Here is an 18,023-nt window from a genome sequence, read left to right as displayed (position 1 = left end):
TGGCAGCTTCAAGTAAACTTGCTATGACACAAGTGAATGACCACTGTTGTACCAGTCTTTGAACCTTGAATACAAAGTTTGTTGATCGAATTATTTTCGACAGCCTACTGGTTCACAAGGTTACAAGCGACCGAAACCGATCAAACCAATGGGAAGTGGGTCTGTTAGTCCGCTTGTTGGGAATGCGTTGAATGAGAGGAAAGATTCAAGTCCTTTCCAACCAACAGGTATGATGAAGTACGATATTTACTCGGTGATACTGATGGTGTTGCACTGGTCCCTACTATTATTTATTACATCGATTAGTACAGTAGTTCCCAACCTGTTTCTGGCCATGAACCACCAGTCCAACCAAACAAATATCGTGGACCATTCCATTGTTAAGTAAGGATAAAAAAAGCATCCACCACAAGCATGTTGGCTTGAAATATTTTTTGCAATGTATAATTTTATTTTAAGGAAAGATAACAGTTAACGACAAATGGCTATTAACTATACTAAGCTTTTATCGTACTAAATATTCAATAAATTATATGCAACTAGCCTATTTCCAATTTACCACCCAAAATAATTAACGTCCTATGGACCACCCAATAAGTCATCATGGACCAGTATTTGAGAACCACTGCCTTAGCCAAACACAATATTACCAGTTTTGACCCAATTGTGCCAACTAGTGTCAAATTCCAGAGGAAATTAGGTTTGAAAACAGTGCATCTGCTGTCACAGAGCATATTGTCAAATAATAATAACTGTTACATAACATTTAGTGTCTGCATTTTTTCTTTTTGCAACTGTTGTGAAAATTCAATGCAAGCTTAAATTTAGCACTAATGGTTTACCCATTCTGATACGCAGGTAAAGTTTTCAAGAGTCTGTCACCTCGCCTCGACAAAACATCGAACCAAGCTGTCGTTCCATCTGCTTCACATGCAACAACATCAACAGTGCATCTGTCTCAAACATCTGTGATTTCATCAGGTATTCAATTGAACAATGTTGTGCGCACCACTACTAAGATCCAGATTAACAGAATGTTGATTAGTTAAAACCTCGCCACATTACAAATCATTGGCAACTTAAGTTTTGTCAAAATTAGGTGAAGTTGTGGATTAACAAAGGTTTGCTGTATACCCATTTCCCTGCTAATGATACAAACCACTTACATCCATAACTATGTTGTGTTGTTGGTCATAAAAAACTTTTTACTCCATAGGAATTAGGAATCAATTCGTTTTCACCATTTGCACACGGTTTTTAAGCAAATCTAATTTAAAGTTAAAAACAGCTGAAATCACAAATTATTTTTCAGCTCCAACCAATCAACGACAAACCTCCAGTCACGTGACAATACCAACCAATCAGCAAGCAGTATTCATGGCAACAGGACTTAACAGCAGCATGAGCAGTAGTAGCGTCATCCAGTACATTCCCCACAACTACGTAGCTCCCTGTGGTGGCAGTAGCAACTCCGCGTCGCCTAGCAACCCAGCGTTACCAAGCAATAGCACCTCATCCAATCCCATGTTCAAGTACAAAACCGAGCCCGGTGTCGTCACGTCGTCATCATCGGTGATTGTGACGAAACAAACCCCTCCTGTGATGTATGAAGGAAATGTGGAAGCACCCAACTACCCAGTCTTGCTGCCTCACACAGTTGCCATGGCAACACAGGTTGGTTAAAAGTCAACAAATTGAAGTTATTGACATTTTTGGTGGGATCTTAGATTGTTTTCGATGCTTTTTTGTTGTTAACTTGAAGCTGGATTAAAATGATTTTGTGATGTTTCGGAACCAGTTTTGTTCTTGTACTTTTGCTGGCCTCGCCCACACCAGCTTGACAATTTTTAATGTTTTAGTCGCTAAAAATCGCCATGGTTTTTTTGACTTTCAGTTGGTGAACAGCGCACCTGATATTGTCGGTCTACCAGTCACATCGTTCAGCGCAACGACAGGCAAACCACCAGCTGGAAGTTTTAACTCCAAACCTGTGATGCAGCCTCAAGTCCGATATGTTCTCCCACCGATGCCAACCAACTCTGGTCAGTTTCGTGTAAAGTTTGAATTAATCCATGTTCACAGTGGCTCTAGTTTTCCTTGTTCAAACTTTGCTGGGGTAAAGTTTTGTTATTTTAAAGCAACGGTTTCTTGACCTATTTCTTTTCACACACCCTCACCAGCCAGTCTTACCCCTGGTTGTAATTTTCACATTATTCCATAGTCCTGATGCTTTTGGTTCTTTTACCCCCTATGAACAGGTCTTGCACTCCTAAGAAGTTCTCGCATTCCAAGTTAAAAACCACTGGTTTTGAACGTTTGCAAATATTCCTACTGTTTTCTAGAATGCAAACTAACTCATGTTATTATTTGATACCAATAGTAAAGCATTACTTCTGCCTAACAGTCAAGAAAATAGTTTTTTCTAAAAAAAATATATATTTACCAACATGTCACCCATCATTCTACGATTCAAATAGATACTACTATAATTGTAAGTTAACCACTAAAGTTTATAAACCCCATAATGTAGGGGTGCTTGTGCAATTACCCTAACCTGTATTATTTCACCCACTCCACAGGTTCTCGTGTGAGTGGGGCAGGCTACAGTGTCGCTCCCAGCCTTCCGACCCTTCACACTAACATGGCAGGAAAGACTGAATTGCTTGAAAGTGGAGGAAGAGACTCGAAACCTGGAAGTCCTGCTACATCTGCAAGTGCAAAGTAAGAAACATTGTAAATTGTATATCTGCCACAAAATATGTGTGTTGTCTTGAAGCTCCAAATTAAATACCAAGCAGTCTGTTTCCAAACACATCAAGTTTAAAAAGAAATATCTAACGGTCAGACTTTTTGCTAATTCAATTCTTCGTTTCTTTCACAGCAAAGTGAACAGTCGCAAACCGACATCGGTGGTCGAGCTTCTCGCGCAAGCCAGTGCCTTACAACCTATGGTGACACAATCGTTACCAGCTCCACCAGTCAGTAAAGTGAAAACACAGCATCAGCACATGCGACAAAATTCACTTTCCCCTGCTTCGAAGCAGATCACAGTGCCAAGCCACATGGCCCCAAGACTCACCGACACCCGCCGTCCCTCGTTACCCCCGATGCCCCTTCTACAAGAACAGGGTCGAGTTGGGGAGCCCCTTACTTTAAGGGTGAAAGCGCGGAGTATCCTTCCCTCCGCAGACAACCACACACCGGCCGAGGAGACCATTATGACCACAACCCGACAATATCATCCCTTCTATTCATTCAAGACCGACTCACAAGCGATGCAGGACGCGGGAATCCAGGAGCCAAAACGTTCGGAACAATTGATCACCATAGCGCCCTCCAGTGTACCAGTTGTCCGCTCTACTTCGTTCAGTCAAGCTGCAGCGTCCGACCATACTCTCCCGCACCACCTAGTGCCGAGATTCAGCAGTGTTATGGAGCAAAGCGTTCCTGTCGCGATTCCAGCAACTCTCACATCGGCTCAACACGTCTCACATTCTTATATCATGAGTGTTACAGGTTCGTACATGCAGAATTGGTTTTGTAACAAGAAACACAACATAAATACATATATTCTGTTTTTATTAATCAGTAAGCTGCAGACAGTGCACACTGTTTCCAACTTTAAGATCTCATCAGTGCAGCTGGTGATAAGAGATGGGCCGTGTGTTGCAAATGTTGCCAAAATATTTAAACTAGAGTATAAATATTCAAGTAACCACATATTTCGCATAATAGAGGGTTTTCCAAAATGTTTTTACCGCGTTTTGTGAAATTTTTGAGACTTCGAAAATCTTGATGTCGCTTTTTGTTTATTTAAGATTGTAAATATAACGTTTTTGATTTTTTTTCGTGTTTTCGAAATTTATTTAAACTCATTTTATTTTCCAGGATCTGCTAACATGAAGAACGGAGCGACCGAAACTGTTGCCATAGCAACGGTGAACTCGAGCGGGAGCAGCGTGGTCACGCTTGAGTCGCCAGCCTCCGCGCCACAGGAGGTAGCACAGGGCAGGTGCGGATTGTTCCAGAAAGTTCGAGCTTCGGTCGCATCAGTGCCAGTGATGTCAGAATCTTACGTCAGCACACAGCCACATCAGGTGAGGTTTCGTGAAGGCAGATGTTGGTTGATTTGTGATAAATAGTACAAGGTCTTAAATTAACTCAATATATAAGCTATTGCTGCCAGGCATAGTATCAAGTTTGTAGAGCTCTTGTGGCAATTGTAATTGCCATTTGCCAGAAGAGCTCTACAAACTTGAGAAGGTCTTAACCTTTTCTTGTTCTTTCCCTGATTCAAGATACAGTTAAATGCAACTCAAGTATTCTCTAAATAGATATTAGTTTATTTATTGGTTGACCATTAAAGGTTATTGACCAATAATGTAAGGGTGCTTGTGCCCCCATACATGTATTGTTTCACCCCTTTCCAGTTTAGTAGCAACTCTTAGTTAAACACATGAGGCAGCAGAGTTCTCAACTTTTTCCTTGCGCTTGTCCCTTTGCCAGATGTTTAAAGACATAATATACCACATCTTTTTCTTTACCACAGCAATCCCACTTGCATGGCTGTAGAGTTAGTTTCAAATTTCTGCCTCAGGTTCCACTTATTTTATGTAAGCAGGCTCCAACACCATAACAAAGCCTTAATGCTGATGTTGCACAATATATTTAAAATTGGCTGCAAGTCAGAGCCGTCAAAACTTCCCAGCTTCCAGATTTGGGGTAAATGTAACCCCAGTTAGGGTTAAGAGGCAATGTTGCTTGCATTTGTTTCATTAAAATAGAAAAACAAACTGTGTATTTGACATGTTTAATACAACACCAAAATTTGCTGGTTTGCAATAACATTTATGTTAGTGATCAGTTGAAACCTTTATAAATTCCCCCCAAAACAGCCTTTAGGGCCAAAGAATAACTTTCAAGATCTGGAACATCATGACATGTTTCCTTTCATTTCAGATCACAATGAAACCTGACAGCACAGTCAGCACTACGGCTTGCTCAACTCAACTTTCATTAACTACATCAGATATTGTGGTGGAAAATAAACCGGTGGAATCATCAGTACAGGTAAAAACTTGCTTTACATCAGTTACCGTTAATTGAGACTCTCCAAGCTGCATGTGCTATGATAAGAGTTAAAATATTAATTTTGATGTTTAGAAAAATTATATTAAAGCTTCTGCATTTCAAATTCGTTTCCATAGTAACTAATACACAATCACAACACAACATTCAACCAATTTAAAAGCCTGACAAACGGTTAAATACAATTTAGATGCAAGAAAACCTGATCATAAAACCTTTTTAAACCGGGATATTGCATTTGTCACTTTTAAAATTCCTTTTAAATCGAAAACAGAGTATCAATGGGACCAAACCGATTAATTTTGTGGAAAAAAACGTTGAAAACTTTGGAGACGAACTTTTTCAACATGCTCTCTGCTTTCCACCACAGATATCTCCACCTTCCTCTACTTCAACAGCAGCGACATCTAGTGACCCTGGTGGAGTGTTAAAACTTCGTCCAGTCCCACATAAGTTCCCCTCTCGGCGCCGTCAAAGTCTCATGCAGTCGACATCAGAAACATCAGACGGGGAAGGCGACAGCGGACAGAGGTGGGTTGTATGCAATAGAGTTGTAAGTCGGGCCGGGTTCGAGTTTCAGTTTCCTACCAATAACGGGCCTGATTCGGACCTGACTTTACACTCTGTGTCAGTATTTTTGTTGAATAAATTAACTAGCGAAGTAGCCAGTTGCTTGACCTGACCTAATGTTAAAAACAGCCCTGAAACGCCTTGTTCAAGACCAATGTAAATAGGCTTATCAAAACGATTCATGTTGGGTTTAGGGCTTGTGCTTTCGGGTTCCGGGCTCCAATTTCAGGCCCGTTTACAGCCCTGGTATACGTACTGTAGGGAATGTATGCCATGGGTGCAATGTATGGTTTGAACCTGAACACACTCATATGTCAATAACAGTACGGCAGGCCTATTGAACGCGCCATACCGATTCAGCCGGTTTCATACGCTGACATGTGCAGCGTACAAGGCAGGCAACGGTGCTTGTGATTCGACTTGCGGCGGATTCTCCACTGAGCCTGCGTAGCTCTGTTGGTAGAGCGCGAGTCCCAGGAAAGACTCCTGTCGTGGGTTCGAATCCCACCGCAGGCTAGATTTTTCTAGACTCTGCCTTCCCATGTGGGGGTGAATGCTTGGTGACTGGCAGATTCGGTAAAACGACCTCAATGGACCTGGCGTACTGTGATGTGAATAATAAATTTGGTTAGTGGAGTAAAATGTTTAGCAGCCCTGGATTGAACTGTTGGGGTTTCGGGGGATTCTAAACTAAAATAAAGGCGTATAAAATTATTTTTTTCGCAACTTTTTAAACTTATCTGACAAATAGGTTACGAAAATCTATACCTGCTTTAAACCTTGACATAATGTGCTTCTAAATGTCTTTGTAGGGAAGTTGATTTTGATCCACTAGGGGAGCCAGAGGGTGAACTTGTGATTTGCGAAACTCCGAGAAGCGAAGAAGAAGACGAAGTTGGTATGGAAAATGTGGAACTGAAAGCTTCAATGAAGGAACAGGATGATAAAAGAGACAGGTATCGATGTCACATGTGAAAAAACATGATAAAAGATTGTTTGCATAACTTAAACCTTTCCTCAACCATGGCCTCAAGAGTGTTAAGGCCATCAATCTGGTTATCGAGTAACAAGAAAGTAAGCTTTGGAACACTGTACACGAATCTGTTCATAAAGTTTAATGAGGAAATAACGTGACAAATAGGCATGAGCATTTGCCGAAACGTTTAATGGTAAAGGATGTCGCTTTTTACCTCTATTAGTGCCATTATTCTCCACATTAAAGAAAATAAGAGCTGTTATGATTCAGAAGGTGTTGCCAACAAATGTGTAGAGGGGCTCAATGTGAAAATGCGCCCCCAGTCACATTAACATAGAAATTGAATGACCTTGTGATAAGGCTGGTGGTCCAAGCCCTGAGAGGCTAACTTTGTGCAGAATAAGCACACCTACTATTGATCAATATATAAATTTTGCCACAACTTCAACAACAATCTGTTGCAGGATTTTGGACCAAGTCAACTTTAAAGCCCAGTTCAGTCAACTTCCCAAGTTCAAACCTGAGCTGATTCCGACACCGGGAACACCCAAAGAACTTCCAACCACTCCTGATGTTGTGCTGCAAAGCTACAGGAAAAAGAGGAAAAACTCAACAGGTATTTAAGTTGCTGTAGACAGTGCACACTGTGCCTACCTATCAGGTCTCATCAGTTCAGCTGGTGATGAGAGATAGGCCCCATTAGCTAGTGTAGTCATCTGACGACACTCCAGTTTGTTGGGAGTAACAAGCCATGCCTCACCTATTCTGTTCGATGCCACAACTGGACATTCACCACTAAGTAAACTGGCTCACAATGGCCAAGCAACTGCTTTGAAACCAAAGTGAATTCGGCTCAGTGTCACAGTATCTATGTAAAAGCATCCAGCCAATAATTGATAAGCTGCAGACAGTGCACACTGTTTCGACCTATAAGGTCTCATCAGTGCGGCCGGTGACAAGACATTGATCGTTTTGGCTACCGTTTTTGGCTATTTGGAACCGTATGATGTTAAAGTTTGGCCAATTCTTTATTCTTTCCACAGATTCTCCTGTTACCCCAAACTCTCCCTTACACAAGAGACGACAGAAACAGCGCAAGGGGAGCAACACAGCCGGGGAAGTCCCCATCACTCCCCTGTCAGCAGCTACGTCAAGTTCAAATCTGACGTCAGCCACAAGATGTGAAGGAGATGTTTTCACTTTCGATAATGGAGAGGCCGTCACAAGAAAAGGTTGGTAGTTAACTTTCATTCATTGCCCTAAATTCTTGTGGTTTAATAACCTGGAGTTCCTCTGCTCATATTGTTTAATGTATGTACAAAATAGATTCTTTTTCCACCCGATTTGATAACAATTTGTACAGACTTACAAGGTTTTCGACCTGTGCGTTCTACATTGTAGTCTTTAGTTCAGTGGTTCTTAACCTGGGGGTCGCGGACCCCCAAGGGGTCCATGAGATGGTTTCAGGGGGTCCACAGAGGGAAATATGTTAAGCATCATTAACCAACAGAAGAACATTTTTAAGTATCTCAACCGTTTTTACAATCCTGCATATGAGTGCGCGCTGTTTATTACACCTTAATTATGCCAAGAACAATTACTTTTTGTGATTGTCTTCCCTATTGTGACATCATAACACAAATGGACAATAGACTTTATAGGACGTGATTTGTGAAATTATATACACCATAAATATTATCAATTAGATGCGTTGGCCACTACAATACAGAACGTCATTTAATTTAAAGGACTGTGAAGGCGGATTTAAATGCTTCAAAAGCATGACAGGGTATAATGCAAGAAGCGTGAAACATAAAAAGACTTATCGTAAATTGCGTTGGGGGTCCGCAGACTTACAAAATTCAAAAAAGGGGTCCGTGACTACAAAAAGGTTAAGAACCACTGCTTTAGTTGGAGGCAATATGTTATATGTAGGCTTCTACAAAAATAATTTGCGCTCATCGAATTATGGCGTGACAAAGTATATTTTTTGTGTTTCATTGGCATTTGTATTTTGCGTGTAAAAATGCTTAGATGTTGCTACACTAGATGTCTTCTTCGTTTTATGCGTACTTTAATAATGCAATGCGGTTAGAGCAGACTGCTTCGTTTTATCGTAATCTGAAACATTCCGATATAATCATTTTATTGTGAACAGACGAGTCTGACACGTCAGAACCTCCAGATTCGAAGGGAAGTACGTTACGTCAGATTCTGGATCAACGAAGGTTGCTCGTCATTCAGCTATTTGAGGAACAGGGGCTTTACCCGAAAAGTAAACTCTCCTTTTGTATTTTAACGTAAGTCTGCTTTGGTCGAAATTACATGCAACTTTACTCGCAGGCCAAGTTACTTCCGAATTTCAAGCAAAGCATTCGGATGTTTTTCCATCCAAAAACTGTCTCCAACTCAAGATCAGAGAGGTGATTTGCCGAGTTTTTTTGGGGAAATTGTAGCTTTTTAGGATGCTCAAAGTCAAATATGCACATGTTGCAATGTGAAGAAATCTTGTAAACCAGTGGTTCCCAACCGTTTTCGACGAATTCCTCACTTAACAAATCAAAACATTTTCAATCCTCCCCAATAGACTACATATAGTAGTTGCTGAACCCGACAAAGATCATTTAAAATTGGATATTTTATCAACTTCACAAGTTATATTCCCAGAGCTTAAGTGTCAAGTTAAAAACCGCAAGTAAATATTAAAGTAAATTCCTCTCCTTAAGTTTTGAAATTCCTCCCCACGTGGAAACCAATGTTCTTACCAAATGCTTGTTTAGGTTCGCCAAAAAATGATGCAAGTCCAAGACGAAGAGAAGCAAAAGCAGAGCAATGATCTGGAATGAGCTTGAGAGGTTACTTTTGGTCATTTAGAGTGAGCTTGAGAGGTTACTTTCGGTCAGGTTGAAGGTGTCGATTGTTTTTGTAAGGTACACACGCCAAATTTGTTGTTTCTATGTATCGTTCTTGTACGGACACGGTAATTGTGCGGTGTGAGTGTGGGTGGAGCGGCTGGACCGCCTCAAACAATGAAAACATTCCGGTATTTGTGTCTGAAACAATTGCGATTGTTCACGCGTTGAAAAATATTGCGAGGCGGAAGTGTGGATCTTTCCCGATATGAGAGTCGCCAACCGCGGGTCGTTCCTCTTCAACAAACTCAGTTCCACTTTTCCTACACTTTATCTCTTCTATTTTTTGCTTGTTCTTATCACAACTTTTTCCCGCTTTTACTGCGTTCTTGTAAATTTTACTTCCCGTTTCCCGTTTTTGTACATGGCGGCGTTTAATCGATGACGCTGTTTTAAACATTTTATGCCAATTATTTCGTGTTTTTTTTCTTCGCTTTACTGCGTTCGTTTTGTACATGTGTACAGAGAGTCATCATAACCCCCTATCTCCCGGTGAATCCCCTTTTTAACCCCCCTGGCACCCGAAATTTGTTGCGAGGTGCTTTTTTTACATCGACACCTGCATAAGTGTCCAGTAGAACCGTCTCACGAAATTTTATGAGATCAGCGAACCGGTTGGCATTACCGGTTACCCTCAATTGAATTTTTGTAACAGAACCGACTGAAAAATATGACTTTTGTGATAGAACCGGCTGACAAAAATGTGAATCCCACCACTGCAAAAATACCCTATTACCCCTCGAATTCACCCCTACGTACGTGACTTATTTCCATTTATTCGGTACCCTGTGTTGCCAGCAAATAACGACTTAACTTGCAACATACGTAACAGACTTCAGTATTCTATTTCCGCCCACGTGTTGCTGCCATACTTGCTCCCCAGCGCCACCCAGCTGAATAAGGAAGTTTCGAACACTCGATGGCACAAGAGCGCTTGTTGGTATTTCTGCGATGACACATTTTTAAAATGGACGTAAAGCACTTTTTCAGTCCATGCTAATTGATTTCCAGGGTAACGCACCAAAGTTACACTCCCTCGAATTTTAGTGTTTCTAAACGCCACTTTGCCTAACAACTTTTCTCTATAAGTTCCATCGACTAACGACGAACCTGTTAAGATTTTGCGAAGGCACTTAGAATTTACTTCAATCTTCGATAGACGCTTCCACACGGTGTCGCACTCTGACCCCCGAAATGTGCCGCTTTGCACTCCCTACATTTGTTTCCTTATTGTTTGTTAACAATGAAATTCAGTAGACTGCAGATTTCAATGGTTTGTGTGTTGATGTTCAAAGTTCAGTAGCTAGTGAGGTCAGGTTGGGATTTCTTGATATTAGTTCTTGGCTGTGATTTCACAACTAGCTTGATTTTAATTACAGAAGCGGGAAAAATTAAATGGCGTATTGCTCTTTGCTTGATTACGGAGAAATATTGCTCATAGACATATTTTTAGGAACAAAAATCATAGTCTAGTCCAGGGGTGGGGAACCTTTTTGTTTGTGAAGGCCGCCAAACGGTTTATTGACACTCGTTCAGGCCGCACAGACTATTTCTCAGGCAAAGGACAGTGGCATTCAAACTTTTTGACATACAGAATGGTTGATCCAAGCTAAATAAAATTCGTCACTACATTTCCACCCTCACTACAACATTCACGATTTTATTAACGTAGAAACTCGCTTGTTTATCAATATCAATCTAAGAGCAGCTTGCGACATCACAGACGAGTTTAAGACATTCGATTATGCGCAAACAATTGTTTTTTCGCAACACAAGTAAGATTGTAGAACCTTGGTCTCTTGGCAGTGTTCAACATCCAAAATTGTATTCTGACATCGAAGGCCGCAGGTTCCCCACCCCTGGTCTAGTCTTACTGAAAAATGGATCTAAAAGCCTGCAGTATAAATTTTTACATGTTAGCCTCAAAATGCTGTTCGAACATTTGGAATGAAAGCATTTCACCATTCTGTTAAAAACCTGATCAGTAATACAAAATTGAAAACGGGGATCTTTCTGTGGCAATGTTTAATAAATGAAAAAGTGCACAATGAAAAAAACAAACAAATTCATTTGACCCTCTATTATGAGGCAGACAGAAATGTTAGGCAAGCAATCATTTCAATACACCTTCAGTGTAAGGTGAATTAGATCGTCCTGCAGGCAAGCGTCGCTTTTTTCTGCTCTTTGCTGACATCGGTGGTGGTTTGAAAGCAGTTTCACATGTTGAGCAGATAGGACTGAATTGGCAAAATATTGAAAGACACACAGAACACACAAAGCCGACGTCAACTAAACTCCGGTGGCAGAAACACGCTGCACGGTAATCAACATCGCGAGAACTGTTTGTTTGTGAAAAGTTGAAACTGGATTTCCGAACTTCAGCTTCAGAAAGGAATGCAGTCTGTAAAGAAAATCACAAAAGTAGCAAGAATTTGTTTCGGGATGTGAATAAATGAATCCTTTTTTAACACTCTGGTTCATAAAATTTTAGGCAAATAAAACAATGTTAAGATTATGGTGCAGACAGTGCACACTGTTATAAATGTAGCTCTTATGACACTCCAGTTTGTTGGGAACAGCAAGCTGAAAAAGCCATGCCTCACCAACCTGTTTGATGCCACAACGCAGACCTTATAGGTTGAAACAGTGTGCACTGTCTGCAGCTTATCATGTATTGGCTCTATGCTTTTATATTCATAATGTTAACATTCACCAGTAAATATTGCAGCAACACATCTTGTGTTGGGACTTTCAAATACATTCCACCCGTCATGTCACAAGCCTGTTGTAGAAGTCCAGAGTCTTGCCCAAGAACACAAGCATCTATCACCACATGCTCCTTTTGAGCTGAAAGAAAAATAATTTTGAACAAATCACCTCAAATCCTTGGATAAAAAAGTATTGCTGCAATTTAATAACTGGTCAATGAAAGAGACTAGATTTTTACCCATATCTGGTTTTGTTGAGTAGGCTTTCAGGGTTTATCCAAAAAGCAAAGGTGTTACTTTAATGTGCTACAAGTTCTAAAATTTAGTTGTTAAATATGTGGTTTTCAACAACTACCAGCTGCCTTGATATTCTGACCAAAATCATGCCCAAATTTATACACAAACTGTTCAATGTAATTGCAAATTTGCAAAGACAAGTTGAAAAATTGCTGTTGATGCTAACCAGCAAATATCACATTCATGAAACTCATATACTGAGCGGCGGCATCATCTGCAGCTTTTACCACCAAAATCCGCGGGTTGATTTTTTGTCTCGATTTTGCTTCTCGCATTATTCTGTGTATGTCTGAGATGTTTGTCAGGTTAAGGATGCAATACAATGTAAACCGAATAATAATAGGCTATTGTCTTCACAAAGTCACTTCTATTACATCACAGTAAACAATATAAAGGATACAGCATAGGGCAGTAGACATTGAACCAGCAATTAGTGAGTCACTTCGAATATCCTTATCTTCACAGCCATCTGCCATTAGTTGTCTGAAATCTTGAATTATTGAAGAATCCACTCTTGCGAAATGTTCGTATCTGCCGTCACTAATTGAGATAGATTGTTCACCTTCTTGCGAAGAGGAAGGGTAGAGAAACACACTGCAGAAAGAAATTATTAAACCATAGTTTGCAACCTTAATTAACGTTTGATCTTTTGCTAACATTCTACAAGAAGCATGAGACATCAAAACATCGAATGATTTGTTTGTATTTGCTGCTTCAACAAAAGGAAAGTTTATAAAAAACGCCTGGCAACAAGACTAATTTATTCTACAAGTAGGGTAACACATCACACAAATTATTGGCCCTATTCTACTCCTTTAAGCCTATCTAATACTGCCAATGTTTTAACTTATATAAACAATAGTTCCTGTCTTGAACATTTCCTTTTATATTTAATAAAACATAGGCACTTACCTTTTGGTTGAATGACTTGCAATTATAGCAAGTTGGTTGTCATGACGTAACATCAGAAACGAATTGACAAAAACCAGCAGAGCATCCAAACATTTTGTGATCTGAGCTTCTCCATGTAACGATTTTAAACCCCACCAAACCGGGTTGACGTCAAATATCACCACAAGGAGTTGTCTGTCTTCGCTTTCGTCCATATTTTCAGTGAAAATTGTTGAAAACTAAAATATTCCGTTTAATACAAAGTTTTGCACACTGGAAAGTATCAACAAACACCGCGGCGCGTTACGCATGACTTATCACGAACCCTGCCGCATAGGATATTTGACATTGGCATATTGTACTGCGACCCGCCGGTCAAATTTTAAACTTTTGTGTTTCTGTGAAGTAGTAATTCTAAATTTTAACAAAAAGCTCAATTAACGCTTAGTTTTCAGGGCCATACTGCTCAGAGGAGTTTGAAGATATATTTACTCAACTCAACCATAGAAGGCAAATCAGTTTTTTAGGTCTTGGGATTAAATATGCAATTGAATTTTGCATATATCTGGATTCTGGATTTTATTTGGATCCAAAATTTAGAAACGAAAAACCAATGCAATGGAAAATCAGGTACTACGTTTTTGTCACTTCACAGTTCTGGTCTTTTGTTTGTAATGACAAGGTTGAGTATAAGTAAGCAATGTATTTTCAAGTGCATTACAAAAGTTTTTCCAGAAAATTCCATGTTTATGCATAATGAATCCAAAATGTAGGTATTATTTGTTTAGAAAATATCCAGGTTAATAAAAAGTAAATAAGACAAGCAATTTAGAGTTTCTAATAACCAGAATCATTTGTATTGAGATATGAAATGTGCATTGGACTGCTTTGGCAAAAGCATTCTGTTCCGGTCTTCACATTAATTTGAATTCATTGTTGCAAGTCTTGATTTCAAGACAATAATACTTGAAATCAAACTTCTTTAAACTGATGGAATAGACAAAACAATCCTCACACAATTATTTATTTCCACAACCCCAAAATCATTCATACAATTTTTTGAAACAGATCTAAAGCAGAGATCAAAGGAACACCATGAAACAAACCACGCTGGAATGTTGAAGATAATGAGAAAATGCAAAGTAATGGTGGTAGGTACAATTGTTTGTAATTTCACAGTAGAGTTAAAAACTTATATAAAGCAGGTAAATTATACAGAGCACCAATAAGGTAAACTGTTCACTAACAAGGTAAAGTAACACAATTTAATTAAAAATGAGCACTACTGAACATGCATCACAGTAGTTGTGGACAATAGTGTAAAAAACTTTTTGTTGTTGTCAGTTTTGCACAGAGTCAGGTAAAATATTTTGGAATAAAAAGTGTGCCATTTTGATGGATGCAATAAAACTAAAACACTTCAAAAAATCACAGTGAAATTTTCCACAAAATTGTCGCATAAGATCAGATGGAATGTCTTGTTTCCTACATAACAAAGTAAAATGTTGGAATTATTGCAAGCATATGGTTAAAAAGATAAAGACCAACCTACAGGATAAAGGCTTATGGTTCATCTTCTGTGGTCTGCCCCTCATCCAAGATAGTTTGCAACAAACTTCCTTCCCGCTCCAACTATCAGATAAACATTTATGTTATTTGACTCTGCAACTATGTTTATGATGTCTATAGTGGTACCTGTGTGTCATCATTACTTCCTTGTTGAGACGGATCAGTATGAGCGCCATCTGGTGACTGAGAGCGGCCCGAATCAGGTTCAACGTTGGATTGAGTTTCCTGTCAATGAGCAGAATAGGTTTGTTAGTTTTGTTTAAACCTAATGTTAGCCACCAAGTAGTCGAGGGGTTGGTTTTACTGGATGAGCAAACATGTTTCAGTGGTGGGATTCAGTCAGTTCGCATCGGTTCTATAGAACTGCCTCACGAAATTTTATGAGATCAGCGAACCGGTTAGCATTACTGGTTACTGTCAATGGACTTTTTGTAACAGAACATGCTGAAAAATATGACTTTTGTGATAGAAATATCTGACAAAAAAAAAAAATTGAAACCCACCACTAAATACATGTTTCTGTTCCCAAATATTGTTTTTACCTCTTCATCGCCCGTTGGTGGATCTTGTTGGTTGGGAACATCACCACCATGTGTCGCACTTTCGTCTCCCTCGGATAAAACTTCAGATTTCTGTTTAAAAATTTCTCCACATTAAATTTGGATGCATACTTCCTACTGACGTCATACTTACCAAATGTTTGACGTCACCATTAGCCAACGGTGGTCGAGTTTGGGATTTTTGTTGATCTAAAGTGAAAATAGATTTTTAAAGATACCAAAAGTTTTTTAGAAGTTCTATTTCAATAAGTTACATGATTGCCTATTACTTAGGTGAAATATATTTATCTAAACACAAAAAAAACGGTGGACGACTTCAGTTTTCAGTCTCATGTTTTTCGAAGTGTGCAAATACCAAAGTATTTTTTCAAATTGAGAAATTGTCTCACGTTCGTTGTGTTGTGTCAAGTCACTGAGTGATGACGCAAGACTCGATTGTGATTTTTGTGAAACGACGAATGTATCTTCGGGGTAGAGTTGGGGTCGGGATTCGATCCCTGGACCTTCTGCTTGTTGGCTCGAAGCTACCTGTGACTTCAACGCGGTTGTGACGCTCACAGGTAGTGATGTCACTGACATACGCGGACCTGAAAAATAAATGAAGTAGTTTAAACTTTATGTTACTTATTTTGTTGAAAAACTGAGTTAGTTCTTTACCAGTGTCGCTGTTTGTTGCCTTACGGTGCAATAGCAGTGAAACACTATTCTGTTTTACGAAGAATTCTTGTGATTTTAGATCCAATAGCGCTACTGAGCATTTTGGCTCCAACTTCGCCAAAGCTTTGAAAAAAACTGTTTTGGGCAGAATTTGTCCGAAAATTTAACACGTAGTCTGAACCAGCTTAGGTCTGCTTTCCACACTGTGCCACTTAAACCTACGTCAATTTGCTTTCCACCCATGATTAATCATCCAACCCACCGGATAACGAGTGTCTCGCCGAGGACATCCGGGTTCCTGACCTCGACATCAACTCGCTGACAGCCGGCGAAACACGTGACCACTCTTCCCGCCTTTTGTGCGCCAGGTAAGCACGTGACTTATACGTGTCGCGCTGTGATAGGTCGGGGCCGTCCTGTAGGATCAATCCACAATCGAACGCTCGCGCTGTTTCTTTCGGATGACGTCGGTAGCGACTGACGTCACTCGATGGGAGGGTAAAATACGTCACAAGGCACTGACGTGACTAAAAAGATTAAACTCATTGTGAAAGATGAACATATTCATACTTGGATAAATCATAGTACGCCAGGCCCATTAAAGGTGTGTACCAAATCAGCTGGTCTCCCAAGCATTTCCATACAGCTAGGCACACGCGAGTCCCGGAAAGACTCCTGTCGTGGGTTCGAATCCCACCGCAGGCTACATTTTTCTAGCCTGTGCCTTGCTGTATGGAAATGCTTGGGAGACCAGCTGATTTGCTACACGCACGCCTTTAATGGGCCTGGCGTACTATGATTTATCGTTGTGAAAGAAATCGAAATGAACAACAGATTCAGAAATTTTGACACCCACCATGTTCACGTAGACCGGGTATTCCACTACGTCATCGCTCGTTTTCTCCTGCTCCTCCTCCTCTTCGGAGTGCATTGTGGGAAAAAAGTACATGCGAGGACACGGATGAACGCACACGGGTTCATCTTGGTTCGTTCGCTGGAAGCAACCTAAAGCAAATTTGCTCGAGTTGTTCAACCAAATATTTCAAGTCTGTCTCTCAGTGTGTCGGTTGAAAAGGGATTGTGCAGTTTAAGGGTCTGATCTTGATTTCCGACAAGACAAAAGATGAGGCAAAATGCTCTAGATGCTGGAGTCGAATAACCATGGACATGTGTGTATTATTGGGATCATCCTTATCGCATTATGTTTTTCTAAAACAGTTGAAAAAAAGAAGAGAAGGTAACGTTCTTGTCTATTTTTTGTCTGTTATAATTCATGGTACCCACGGCAGCTGCCAGATGTTTTGATATTGTCACCAAAAGTCACCGCTATATACCCGAAAGGGTTTTGGCCCTAGCATCTTTATATTCTATATCTCAAGCTCGAGCCAAATCCCTTTCGAAACCCAAACACATGAGTCCTTCCCATCCACGCACCTCTCTCTTCATCCCACACACAATTCATGGTGTGAACATTTTCCAAATACATTCCCGCCGTGTGTTCTGTGATGTCACTATCATGACGTACGGGCTTGCAACTGATGCGGATCTGTAACATTGTGTTCAACATAATACGTATTCAGACGTAACAAATGCTATTGTGATGTCAGAATGGTACCTGGTCATGTGTAGTCTCATGTGCGGCCACTGCTTCGGTGCACAAAGCCATGAGCAGGGCTCCAGGGTTGACGAGGCCGCCCAACCAAATTGATGTAACGGGGCCCTGAATAATTTAACTGTGCTGGTTACTTACGATTCTACTTTACTTTATCAACACATCACGACGTAATGTATGGGT

General features: G+C 40.2%; 3 protein-coding genes across 9 annotated transcripts in view; 1 reads left to right on the top strand and 2 right to left on the bottom strand.

Moving 5' to 3' along the window:
- Positions 1-10,817, top strand: part of LOC145212795 (protein capicua homolog) — a 29,192-nt gene extending 18,375 nt beyond the window's left edge. For all 6 annotated transcript variants that reach the window (XM_080081042.1, XM_080081047.1, XM_080081043.1 and 3 more), the window contains exons 29-43: positions 104-227; positions 859-981; positions 1,313-1,674; positions 1,895-2,042; positions 2,580-2,721; positions 2,882-3,516; positions 3,889-4,097; positions 4,960-5,070; positions 5,459-5,619; positions 6,471-6,614; positions 7,099-7,250; positions 7,678-7,866; positions 8,793-8,909; positions 8,978-9,057; positions 9,415-10,817. In XM_080081042.1, the coding sequence (XP_079937168.1) occupies positions 104-227; positions 859-981; positions 1,313-1,674; positions 1,895-2,042; positions 2,580-2,721; positions 2,882-3,516; positions 3,889-4,097; positions 4,960-5,070; positions 5,459-5,619; positions 6,471-6,614; positions 7,099-7,250; positions 7,678-7,866; positions 8,793-8,909; positions 8,978-9,057; positions 9,415-9,480 (2,763 nt within the window). In that variant the 3' untranslated portion in view covers positions 9,481-10,817. The remainder of the gene's footprint in view (positions 1-103; positions 228-858; positions 982-1,312; positions 1,675-1,894; positions 2,043-2,579; positions 2,722-2,881; positions 3,517-3,888; positions 4,098-4,959; positions 5,071-5,458; positions 5,620-6,470; positions 6,615-7,098; positions 7,251-7,677; positions 7,867-8,792; positions 8,910-8,977; positions 9,058-9,414) is intronic.
- Positions 10,818-11,192: 375 nt separating this feature from the next.
- LOC145212798 (general transcription factor IIH subunit 3-like) lies at positions 11,193-13,767 on the bottom strand. 2 transcript variants are annotated; one of them, XM_080081050.1, is made up of 6 exons: positions 13,464-13,767; positions 12,952-13,145; positions 12,718-12,840; positions 12,260-12,393; positions 11,674-11,947; positions 11,193-11,440 (listed from the first exon to the last, which is right to left on the bottom strand). In XM_080081050.1, exons 1-6 carry the CDS (start codon positions 13,655-13,657, stop codon positions 11,433-11,435), a joined length of 927 nt encoding a protein of 308 aa, XP_079937176.1. In that variant the 5' UTR covers positions 13,658-13,767; the 3' UTR covers positions 11,193-11,432. The 2 variants fall into 2 exon arrangements, with proteins under 2 accessions (XP_079937176.1, XP_079937175.1); XM_080081049.1 differs by lacking the exon at positions 11,193-11,440 and having other exon boundaries at positions 11,555-11,947.
- Positions 13,768-14,586: 819 nt separating this feature from the next.
- LOC145212799 (uncharacterized) overlaps positions 14,587-18,023 on the bottom strand; it is a 53,849-nt gene continuing 50,412 nt past the window's right edge. Inside the window, exons 97-106 of the mRNA XM_080081051.1 lie at positions 17,844-17,948; positions 17,663-17,774; positions 17,085-17,233; positions 16,491-16,755; positions 15,961-16,158; positions 15,705-15,760; positions 15,554-15,643; positions 15,138-15,236; positions 14,995-15,074; positions 14,587-14,927 (exon numbers count right to left, since the gene is read on the bottom strand). Of these exons, the coding sequence (XP_079937177.1) occupies positions 15,006-15,074; positions 15,138-15,236; positions 15,554-15,643; positions 15,705-15,760; positions 15,961-16,158; positions 16,491-16,755; positions 17,085-17,233; positions 17,663-17,774; positions 17,844-17,948 (1,143 nt within the window). The 3' untranslated portion in view covers positions 14,587-14,927; positions 14,995-15,005. The remainder of the gene's footprint in view (positions 14,928-14,994; positions 15,075-15,137; positions 15,237-15,553; positions 15,644-15,704; positions 15,761-15,960; positions 16,159-16,490; positions 16,756-17,084; positions 17,234-17,662; positions 17,775-17,843; positions 17,949-18,023) is intronic.

Source organism: Phallusia mammillata, chromosome 2 (assembly GCF_965637545.1).
Source record: "Phallusia mammillata chromosome 2, kaPhaMamm4.hap1.1, whole genome shotgun sequence".
NCBI classification, from domain to species: Eukaryota; Metazoa; Chordata; class Ascidiacea; order Phlebobranchia; family Ascidiidae; genus Phallusia; species Phallusia mammillata.
Note: the sequence above shows the minus strand (reverse complement) of the source record. Positions and strands in the feature narration are given on the sequence as shown.